Genomic DNA, 12,429 nt, shown 5'->3' with positions numbered 1-12,429 from the left:
CTGGACTTCGTCTTGATTGAGATTTGAAAAGACCATCATGAATAGCACTAAATATTAAAGAGCCATGTGGAAATGTGTCATTTGAAATAAAACACAATACCATTTTGAAATGAACCTGTACAGTTCACTAACAGTTTAAAGACTTTAGCAACCTGATCGAAGCAGAAGAATAAGGATAGCTGCTAAACTTAATTTATCAATGAAAGTAGTTTTTGTTTGCAGAATAGCTGATATAGTCAATTCCAAGTTCCAACAACTTGCCGAAGCTAGCACACTTGTTACAGTTAACAACATAGCCTGTCAAATTACCATAATAACGTTTACACAGTCTTGTTACATAGCTTCTGTAGTTTACTACAGAATGGGGTCAAATCCATTCCACTTAACTGCATGGTGTAGTATTTTTGTACTGTCAGCATGTGTCCTTGTGCAATGTATCCCATGTCCATTTGTTTTCTAACGTTAACTTCTGAACAATTCTGGGTCACTGAGAGAAGGAGCTAATCCAGGCAGCACCAGGCTTACAGCAGGATGACCTCAGTCCATCTCACAACACTCACAAAGAACCTAATGAATACATACTGTACAGTGCATCTGGAAAGTATTCACAGCGCATCACTTTTTCCACATTTTGTTATGTTACAGCCTTATTCCAAAATGGATTAAATTCATTTTTTTCCTCAGAATTCTACACACAACACCCCATAATGACAACGTGAAAAAAGTTTACTTGAGGTTTTTGCAAATTTATTAAAAATAAAAAAACTTTTTTAAGATCTCTCCAGAGATGTTCAATCGGATTCAAGTCTGGGCTCTGGCTGGGCCACTCAGGGACATTCACAGAGTTGTCCTGAAGCCACTCCTTTGATATCTTGGCTGTGTGCTTAGGGTCGTTGTCCTGCTGAAAGATGAACCGTCGCCCCAGTCTGAGGTCGAGAGCGCTCTGGAGCAGGTTTTCATCCAAGATGTCTCTGTACATTGCTGCAGTCATCTTTCCCTTTATCCTGACTAGTCTCCCAGTTCCTGCCACTGAAAAACATCCCCACAGCATGTTGCTGCCACCACCATGCTTCACTGTAGGGATGGTGCCAGGTTTCCTCCAAACGTGACGCCTGGCATTCACACCAAACAGCTCAATCTTTGTCTCATCAGACCAGAGAATTTTCTTTCTCATGGTCTGAGAGTCCTTCAGGTGCCTTTTGGCAAACTCCAGGTGGGCTGCCATGTGCCTTTTACTAAGGAGTGGCTTCCGTCTGGCCACTCTACCATACAGGCCTGATTGGTGGCTTGCTGCAGAGATGGTTGTCCTTCTGGAAGGTTCTCCTCTCTCCACAGAGGACCTCTGGAGCTCTGACAGAGTGACCATCGGGTTCTTGGTCACCTCCCTGATTAAGGCCCTTCTCCCCCAATCGCTCAGTTTAGATGGCCAGCCAGCTCTAGGAAGAGTCCTGGTGGTTTCGAACTTCTTCCACTTACGGATGATGGAGGCCACTGTGCTCATTGGGACCTTCAAAGCAGCAGAATTTTTTCTGTAACCTTCCCCAGATTTGTGCCTCGAGACAATCCTGTCTCAGAGGTCTACAGACAATTCCTTTGACTTCATGCTTGGTTTGTGCTCTGACATGAACTGTCAACTGTGGGACCTTCTATAGACAGGTGTGTGCCTTTCCAAATCATGTCCAGTCAACTGAATTTATCACAGGTGGACTCCAATGAAGCTGCAGAAACATCTCAAGGATGATCAGGGGAAACAGGATGCACCTGAGCTCAATTTCGAGCTTCATGGCAAAGGCTGTGAATACTTATGTACATGTGCTTTGTTAATTTTTTTATTTTTAATAAATTTGCAAAAACCTCAAGTAAACTTTTTTCACTTTGTCATTATTGGGTGTTGTGTGTAGAATTCTGAGGAAAAAAATGAATTTAATCCATTTTGGAATAAGGCTGTAACATAACAAAATGTGGAAAAAGTGATGCGCTGTGAATACTTTCTGGATGCACTGTATGAAAGATATTGAAGGATCCTAGTTTACTGAGATAACACTGAAGTGGCAACAGGAGTGACGTACAAACTCCATTTTCCAATTGTTCATATTCTGTGTTCTGTAAATAGTTTATAAACTGTGGACACTTTTTGTGACTGAAGACAGAGAAGAAAATTAAAATTAGTCAAAACCTTTTATTAATACATACCAGGCAAGGGTAAAATGACAGAGAAACACAGTCCTAGGACACCGCGCTTCATCTGCCTCGAGCGCAGATGTCCTTGTTCTTTTATACCTTTCTAATCTCCTGATCGTTGACCACGTAAGCAAAAAATAGCGTCCTGACTCATTGTACTTTTCCAATTTTGTAAAGTCATTACCCTAAAGGTATATTTTCTTGTCACACACATCATCAAAAGAAAACTTCCAGAAAGTATACATGTTTTTTGTCACGTACGCAAAACACAAACAAGTTTCATCATTCTGTCCTATTTTCTGTACACACATACATTTTGTTCAATTACATCTTTTTATGTTTTCACACTCCTCCCTTTTTGAACAAAATGATGTGGGCAATATAATTCTATCTTGAAATGGTTGATGAAGGGGAAGGGGGAGAGAAAATGGAAGAAGCTATACGAGACATGCGCTCCTCATGTAGCATATATGCCCTTTCCATAGAGGCGGTAAAGTACTTAGATATTATATAGCGAAACAAAGGGATAATACAACAACCAACCAGGAGGAGGAGGCAAAATGCCACAACCAAAGAAATGAAAACAGATCTTATCCATTGTCCCCAGGATCCGAAGGAGGATGCAAACCACTGATCCCAGGGATTTGTAATGCCAGAATTAGTGGAAAGTTCTTTAGAGAGAGCAGTAAGGCCTGCCAATGCACGAGTTATTGATCCATCTGGCGCGGTATTATTTGGAATATATGTACAACAAGCATCACCAAACATAGCACAGACACCTCCCTTTTTCGCAAGTAACATGTCCAAGGCTAGACGATTTTGCCAAGTCATCAGAGAAGTACGATCAAGCTGTTCATGTATGCCTTCAATAGCGTCTTTGGTGAAGTTGAGGAAACGTTGTTGGTTCCCACAGTTGATAATAGAGCAGAAATCAAACTGCACTGATGTGGTAATTCCTAACGGGAAAATCAAGGTGACCAGGGCAGTAGACAAGGGAAAAGAAAAGCATAGTAGCACAGCAATCAAGGGTGCCATCTCTTGCAATGTGAGGCGTGAATCCAGGCAGGCAGTCCTTCAACTTTCACGGCATGTGGTGTGGATAGAAGAATTTGGAATGGTCCTCTCCACCTAGGCTGATGCCAGTGTTTCCTCCGAGTATCTCGAACCAGGATCCAGGTGCCCAAAGGAATTGGTAAATCCTTGGAAAGGGGGCTGGTCCTCCAGGCTTGATTAATCTGCTGGTGGATTTCCTTCAACGAGGTTCGCAAACCTGCAAGACTAGAGAGAAGATCATTGTCCACAGTATGCAAATTCACATTACAACCATGCCAACGGGCATGGGACGTCCGGTCAGAATCTCAAACGGCGATATTCCCAGTTGTCGGTGTGTCCGTCCCCTTAGTCCCATTAAAGCTAAGGGTAGTGCATCCGGCCATGATAAATTAGTTTGTTCACAAATTTTTGCGAGTTTAGCTTTTAAAGTGCCATTGCATCGTTCTACGATGCCTCCGCTTTGGGGATGGTATTCACAATAGCCAGGTGGTTAATTCATTTATAATGGAGTTCACAAAATGAGTGCCATTATCTGTTTGTAACTTTTGAGGGATACCCCATCTTGGAATAATCTCTTTAATTAGTGCTTTAGCTACTGTTTTGGCATCGCTGTGTTTTGAAGGGAAAGCCTCTATTCATCGGGAGAACACATCGACAATCACAAGACAATATCGGTACCCTTTAGACGGGGTTAGTTCAATGAAATCCATTTGGAGGTGTTCAAACGGACCCATTGGATTAGGGGTAACGGCGGGACTTACCTGGGTACCCTTTCCCACATTAAACTTTTGACATATTGCACAGCATCTGCAAAATTGCTCTGCATATGTAGAGAAACCTACAGCTTCCCAATGTTTTTCAACATCTCGAACCATGGCATCTCTACCTGCGTGATCGAGGCCATGGGCGATTTTTGCCATTCCTGGGAAAGAGGCTTTTGGGAGAAAAGGTTTGTTAGTGTGTGTATGAGTCCAGACTCCATCAGAGAGGGACCCTTCTTTGGACCATTTTCTCCTTTCGATATCCGTGGCTGCACTCTGTAAAGAAATAATTTGATTATCAGGGTCCTGGTCATTTCTCTGTTGGAATAAAGAAATTGGTGTGTTATTATATGCAGCCTCTTTAGCAAAGTGGTCAGCTAATTCATTTCCTTTGCTAACAGGATCCTGTGTGAGCTTGACATTTAACAATCGCTAGCTTCGATGGTTTGGTTATAGCTTCTAAAAGGGATTCGATCAATTTCTGATGTTGGATGGGTTTGCCAGTACTGGTCTTAAATCCCCTTAGTTTCCATAGTGCTCCATGATCATGGCAGACTCCAAAAGCATACCTGGAATCCGTATAAATTGTTACGATCTTCCCTTCGGACAGCTGACATGCTCGAGTGAGTGCTACGAGTTCAGCTGTTTGTGCACTTAAGCTTGATGAAATTCGATTTGCTTCCAGCAGGCGGTCCCCTTGGACCACTGCGTAACTGGTTGAGGGTGCTCCATTTTTCAATCGCAAGGAACATCCATCCACAAAAATCATTTCTCCAGTTTCTAAAGGTGTTTCCTGTAGATCTACTCTAGGTTTTACAACCTTTGCTATTTCATCATGGCAATTATGTGGTTCTCCTTCGTTATTAATTGGGAGAAGAGTGGCTGGATTTAAAGTGGAGCATCTTTCAATTGTAACATTTGACAAAGTACAGAGTACATTCTGATACTCATAGGGATCCCTTTAATACACTCTATAACACACAAAATCACCCAAACCATTTTCAACACACTTCACCCCAGTATTATTCTATATTTACACTATATTTGGAAACAATGCAGCAAAGGAAACAGAAACAAATGGACTCTGAAGAAAAGCAAGTTCCACTCTTCAGGACAAACAAACATAAAACAGCCTCTCATGATGTTAGCTGGTGTTAACACAATCCTGCTCAGCTAAACGGCGCCGGTTTCCAGATCAAGGAGACTCCGTTGGCGAACTGAGTCAGCGACAACAAGGAAAAAACTTCCGTGGCGATCCAATCCTGCGACAACAAGGACAAATCCAACTATCGAGAAACCACACGGTACGATACCACAGCAAGACCGCATTCCCAGAAAAAGGCTACAGTCACAGAGAATATTAACTCAATGCACAACTTTAAATACACACGTCACAAGAAAAAAGAAAAGGACAGAAGAAATTTCATGAGAACTACATCCGTGCTTGCTAATACAGCTTCTGTTGTTGCAGCCACAGCACGAAGACACGGAGGAAGTGCTGCGGCCACTGGATCCAGTTTTTTAGAAAAAATAAGTCACCGGTCTTTGTTTATCTCCATGTTGTTGCGTCAGTACTGCATTCATAAATCCCTGCTTTTCGTCCACAAACAAAGTGAATGGACGAGAATGATCAGGCAAACCTAGCGCGGGCGCAGATAAAAGAGTAGCTTTGAGGTCACAGAGAGCCTTCTCAGCCAGTTGTTGCAACGGCTGTGCTCTTTCAGTAAAATTTAGAACCCACTGTCTGCAGTAGCCCAGAATACCTAAAACAGACATAACCTGTTGTTTTGTGACCGGTCTAGGAAGATTTTGGATGGCTGTAATGCGATCGCTAGAGAGAGCTCTTGTTCCATACATAATGTCATGACCTAGATATTTTACAGTTGTTTTGATTAGCTGCAGCTTAACTTTAGAAACTTTATGGCCATTTTCCCCCAGAAACAGCAACAATTTCTGAGTATCTATTGTACAATTTTCTTCCGTAGCGCTACATATTATTTCCATCTACATACTGTATCAATGTACTACTTCCGGCCAGACGCCTTCTAAATTTTGGGCAAGAGCTTAACCAGAAACACAAAGGGCTTCTCTGTATCCCTGAGGCATGACGGTCCATGTCCATCGGCGGTACCGCGTTTGACGAAATCGGGATGTACGGCGGAGATGCCAGCCTCTGCTTCGGGAGACGAAGGATATTGGGCACGGTGCGGGCGGAAGGAGGATTTCGGGTGGATCACCAGAGGCTCACAATGGGCTATCCTTAAACGGTCAGGAGTATCAAAAATACCTGGAGTAACTTGTAACCAGTTTGTTCTTTCAAGGCATTTTTCCACCCATGGTCCTATTTTCTCCCATTTAACAGTGTGTGATTTAGCTAAGGAAAAATATGAGGCACTATTTTGCCAAGATAATATATGTGCTGTGAGCATGTAAAATGAACAGAAGCAGCTGCCTTTGTGGATGAAATAAAAACACAGGAGATGTGAAGGGTTTCGGGGCAAATACCAGAAATAAGGAAAGATTCTAGCCAGGTGGTGTCTACTTCTATAGGGAAGTATTGGGCAGTACAGTGTAAAATGTCAGGGGCCTGTAAATTGGGAAAAAGACAAGGGGAAAAAGAGTGTAGGGCTTTGAGGAGAATGGTGTGTGGGGAAATATCTAAAGTCCATGCTGCAAAAGAGGGTTTGGGGTAAGGGGTAATTTGACACAACAACTTGGGGGTTGAACAAGGTATGTCCGCCAGGACGTGACTGGACTTGAAGAGGTTTTGACACTTGAAGAAGGTGAGGTTGTCCAGAAGCAGTAAGCACAGTAACAGTTTCGTTCGAGGTAGGGACCTTTGCCAGCGAGCGAGTGGCACCAGTGTCGATTAAGAAAATAGTCTCAGTGCCATCAACGAACAATGTCAGTAAAGGATCAGTCTCTGAATTATGGGTGAGCAAAGGTAGTTGAAAAGAGTGGCTGGAGGTCCCAGCGTTTTCCTATGGCCAGTATTGTTAGTCAGGGGTGTCAGAGAAAACAGGTGGAATAAGGGGAGGTGGGGGCTGTTGCTGTCTGTGAGGGCACTCCCGACGAAAATGTCCAGTTTCACCACAAGCGTAGCAAGAGTAGGAATTAACATTGGGATTAAAGGGAGAGGGAATAAAAGGATTCTTAGTGTGGTCAACAGGAGGAGCTCTAAAACCACCTCGTCCTCTTCCTCGTCCTCGTCCCCTTCCTCTAAAGCCATATCCTCGACCTTGGTCAGGAGCATTCCTGGTATAATAGTTCATCTGTGCTGCCAATAATTTGGCATGAGAGTCCGATTCGGCATGTTCAGCATGTCGTTTGACTTCATCAAACGTGGCACTTTCCCACTCAATACAGGAAGTGCGGACCTTGTTTTGTATATCAAGGCGCAAACCGGAAACAAAAGGTGGAACTGCAGCTCGGGTGCGGTCATCAGCATTTCCCAAGCCCGAGTGATTAGCCATAAGGTCTTGAATCCTATGTGCCCATTCATCAACCGTTTCGTCTCTCTTTTGTTTTGCAGCAGAAATAAGGGACCAGTCCGTTCCTTTTTTATATTTTTCTGCAATATTTTGTCTCAACGCCTCCCATTGTGGGTTAAATTCGCCTTCTCCACCTATCCCCTGTCCTCGAGTTAAAGCTGGGTTCATACCCATGGAACGTCATTGCGGACACCCCTGCTAACAGTGGCCCATGTGGTCCCAAGCTTTCGACGAAGTACCTGGGTCCATTCAGCAGCATTAGGCTTATACATGCTATCTAACTGATCAAGTTGTTCAACAAATTTTAGTCCTCCTACTTCCTTTGGATCTGGAAGTGCATTCACGACATCTTTTAGTTCTTGGATGTCCCAATTCCGATTTATCATAACTGTTGTGGGATTTTGGGGTCCAGCTGGATGGGCAGGGTTATAATGGGGATTGGGAACTTCTATTAAAGGGCAAGTAAGTGAAGGTGAAGGATCAGAAGAGAAAAAAGTTGGAGCTGGTTTGTGAGTGGAGGTTTGACTTCGAGTGCATTTGGAGACGGGGGTTTGTCTAGTACAGGGTGGGTCATCACGATGGGTTGAGGGGTCATAGTGATCTGTGCCTGGGGAATCATCAGGGGAAACTTCTGCTAGTTGTAGTGCAGGGGGGGCAGTCGGAATGGGGATAGAGGAGGGGATAATAGAGGTGCCTGAGGTTGGTTCTGAGGAGGGGAAAAAAATAATAGGATAAATCTAAACCTGTCTTCTTTTCTATAAATTTTCTAGGAGACCCATTTTTACGGGGCGTCTGTTGATCCTCCGAAAATAATTCTTCCAGCATTAATGATTTTGATCCCCCTGTGCGGCGATTAACAGGCTTACTGTTATAAGTTCCCATTATGTTCCCTTGCCCTCCCGGGTCCTGTATTTAATTTTCCAACTATATACTGATTCGCCTAATCCCTTGTACGTATGAATCAGCGAGGCATTAAGTGTGCCACTCACTAAACCTAACTGTTCCCTTCTTTTTCCCAAGGGAAGACACCTAACTATCGGTACTGATCCAGTTCCCAGGAGAACACGGTATTGTTGCTTATTCCGTATGTAGATTTATTTATTTTTCCATAGCGCTACATATCTTCCATAGCGCTACATATCATTCCGTTCCTAACAGCAATCCTGCAATCTATGCTCTTTTCGGTTTATATTTCCATACCACCCCGTTACTCGTCCCGTTAGCCTGTCCGCTCACATCCCCGGATTCCAGCTCAGGTGACTTCGTGTCCGATTCGGTTCAGCAGAATACTACATCAATACGTCCAGCCGAGTCTAGGATATGGGTGAGGCCAGTATCCTTTCGTCAGACCTTTCGTATGCGTCAAACTGCTTGGGTCAAGTCTCCATCACCTTAAGCAACCCGTTGAGATATGAGTATGACTAGACGGTCAACAGGAAACTCGCCCTCCCGTTATTTAGAAAATAAAAAATATTCGGAAATCCCCCGGTGCTTACCCCAGCCTGGAAGTGTGCAAGCTCTGTCTGGAAATCCGTTCAGTCACCGTGGATGTAGCAAAGAGGAGACCAGGGACTCCTCACGCAAGAACTGTTTCAGGACAGGGCAGTCCTAACTTTTGCCGGAGCTGCATGCTCTGCTGCCGGAGTACTCAAATTGACGGCAGTCCGCTGGTAAGACGGATCACTGAAATGGTCTCGCTGGAGGAGTCGACCGGCCGTCTCTTGCCCCACGTCCGGGCGCCAAAACTGTGGACACTTTTTGTGACTGAAGACAGAGAAGAAAATTAAAATTAGTCAAAACCTTTTATTAATACATACCAGGCAAGGGTAAAATGACAGAGAAACACAGTCCTAGGACACCGCGCTTCATCTGCCTCGAGCGCAGATATCCTTGTTCTTTTATACCTTTCTAATCTCCTGATCGTTGACCACGTAAGCAAAAAATAGCGTCCTGACTCATTGTACTTTTCCAATTTTGTAAAGTCATTACCCTAAAGGTATATTTTCTTGTCACACACATCATCAAAAGAAAACTTCCAGAAAGTATACATGTTTTTTGTCACGTACGCAAAACACAAACAAGTTTCATCATTCTGTCCTATTTTCTGTACACACATACATTTTGTTCAATTACATCTTTTTATGTTTTCACATTTATAGACAGCAAAAATTACAGAAGTAAAGAATTCCCTTGTGTATGATTAACTCCAGCAGTCTCTTGCACGGTGCTATCTAATGTTTCTGTACTTGTTGTTAGACTCAGAGGTACTAATGAATTGTGCTATTCATATTTTTTTCCATTCAGATGGCAGTGCTAGAAATCCAAGCCAATGGAGACACAATGGTGTCAACAGAAGCAATAACCCGAGCTGGGCAATCCCTGGAGGACCCGATAATGAGGGTGAGCAGCTCAGTACTGGTGTTGCTAAGAGTAAAGTAATAAAACTTTTTATAATGATTCACATGAAATGCATCGCTGGATCACATTTGTGGTGATTAGTAGTGTCATCATCCTGAAGCTGGTGTTCTTCCTTTGCCAGCTCGTCTTCAGATCTTAAGTGCATTTTCCACTAAAGTGACTTTTTTCCCATTTCTGTCTTACACACTGTGACAGACTGTATATTGATGAGGCCTCATTGATCTTCCTGCAGGAGTTCATCCAGTGCTGCTTGCATTATGACCCCAGAAAACGGCCCACTGCCCATGACCTCCTTTTTCACCGTGTGCTCTTTGAGGTTCACTCTCTAAAGCTGCTGGCAGCGCACTGTCTCATCAACAATCAGTGTAAGTATCCAATTTCTTCCCTGCTAGCTGCCCATGACTTACTCATTGCCTCCACAATTAAATGGTGCTCATTACGTCAAGCCACTCCATTTCAAAATGAATCACAACTGGCCATTTTGCACTTTATTTCAACCTCCTTTCTGCTGCCATCTTGGACTAACCATTTGTTTAATTCAGCCAGTCAACATTATGCCTCAGAGATTTTCCATATCCATCCATTAGATTTATGCATGGAATGGTCCATTATTACATTTCAAAGGAGAACAGGCATTACAGCTTCTGATCTAGACAACATCACATAAACTAAGGAAAACACAAGACCATTAACTCCTTGTCCACAATCTTTATGCTTTGATTTCCTTTGTAGATCTTCTGCCAGAGAACTGTGTAGAAGAAAAGACCAAAACCTTTGATGCTAATGCTGTCATGGCAGAGATCCGACATAAAAACCGACCAGCAGTGCAGTTCATGTGAGTTCATTTTAAACTCTACTTGGAGTGTACTATAAGGGGTCAAAAATAAGTAGCAAATAATACTGTGGATTGAGAATGTATTAGGACCCCATTACTTTTTCACATTTGCTGTATTAAGCCTAATGCTAAAATCATTTATATTCATTTTCCCACATGAAGTAACACTCAATACCCCAAAATGACAAAGTGAAAATAGGATTTTTCACATTTTTACAAATGTTTGCAACTTTGTTAAAAAAAAGAATTGAAATATCACATTGACACAAACATTCAGACCCTTTGCTGTGAAAATTGAAATTTCTCTCAGATGCATTCCTTTCTATTGATCATCATTGAGATCTTTCTACACCTTGTTTGGAGTTCACCTCTGGTCAATTCAATTGACAGGACATGATTAGGAAAGGTACACACTTGTCTACAGAAGGTCCCACAGGCCATGAAGTCGAAGAACTGCCTGTAGAGCTTAGAGACAGAAGTGTGTTGAGGCAAAGATCTAGATTTAGATCTAGAGTTACAGTAGATTTCTGTCAGTGTACTTAATCTGCAGCGTACAGTTGAAATGTCAACGTCTTTGAGGAGATCCTGGAAGGCAAAGAAAGAGATACCTGTTGAAAGGGTCAGATGGCAAACTTTTTATATCATCTGTACCTGTGGACATGACCTCACATATTGCCAGTGAATCATTAAATCATTTAGTTCCTGACTTCACAACTCTCAAGTCTCTGTAGTAATAATAAACAATTTTATATGTGTGTTTTTTGTATGTTTTGGGGTTTTGACTTATGGGATTTCATATTATGGTATTTATTTTATGTTTGCAATTAAGCTTACAAAGTTATACTTTATTAATGTCCTAATTTTCTTCATTTATGCAACACTGTTTTGATAGTCTAGTAATCCTGATTGTCACACTGATGACATCACAGATAAATATGGCAGCGATATCACTATACCTTGGTGAATAAACTACTTCTTAAAACCCCTCACTGTTAGCTTATTTTTCAATTAGACTCTAGTAGTCAGATTGGGGAACTGGAAGAACAACTCAAAATGGTCAAAAATATAGCAAAAGCCTCACAAGAGCAGGGATGACCATAAACCCTTAGCTTGTAACAAAAAGGGCTAACAAAGAATCTTTATAAAGTGAAGTTTTGTTTATCAAGTGTAGTATCACAATCAGAGTTCAGAATAATTAAAACAGAGCAAAAAAGTCCAAAAAAAATAGCAATACTCACAGACCTCTGCTTTAAACAAATGATATCTGGCTCCGGAACCTTCTCAATAGACTTATGTAGCATGAGGGAGGACTCAGGGGTCATAATGTCAGGGTTGACCCCGCCTCCTGGGACTCCACCTACAAAGCACAAGGAACATAACCACATTTAAAGGAACAGGACACAGTTATAGAATTACTATTGGAACAAGGAGAAATATCATAGACATGAAAAATCTTCTTCTTCTTCTTTCGGCTGTTCCCATTAGGGGTTGCCACAGCGGATTATCTTCTTCCATATCTTTCTGTCCTCTGCATCTTGTTCTGTCACACCCATCACCTGCATGTTCTCTCTCACCACATCCATAAACCTTCTCTTAGGCCTTCCTCTTTTTCTCTTCCCTGGCAGCTCTATCCTTAGCATCCTTCTCCCAATATACCCAGCATCTCTCCTCTGCACATGTCCAAACCAAC

General features: G+C 42.5%; 1 protein-coding gene across 2 annotated transcripts in view; it reads left to right on the top strand.

Annotated features, from left to right (window-relative positions):
• The window catches only part of LOC114653738 (nuclear receptor-binding protein 2-like), a 263,493-nt gene that overhangs the window by 227,940 nt on the left and 23,124 nt on the right, over positions 1–12,429 (top strand). For both annotated transcript variants that reach the window (XM_028804227.2, XM_028804225.2), the window contains 3 exons: positions 9,791–9,886; positions 10,137–10,269; positions 10,637–10,739. In XM_028804227.2, coding sequence (XP_028660060.1) covers positions 9,791–9,886; positions 10,137–10,269; positions 10,637–10,739 — 332 coding nt within the window. The remainder of the gene's footprint in view (positions 1–9,790; positions 9,887–10,136; positions 10,270–10,636; positions 10,740–12,429) is intronic.

This window comes from Erpetoichthys calabaricus, chromosome 6, assembly GCF_900747795.2.
Source record: "Erpetoichthys calabaricus chromosome 6, fErpCal1.3, whole genome shotgun sequence".
Taxonomy (NCBI): Eukaryota; Metazoa; Chordata; class Cladistia; order Polypteriformes; family Polypteridae; genus Erpetoichthys; species Erpetoichthys calabaricus.
This window is presented reverse-complemented; position numbering and strand designations above follow the sequence as displayed.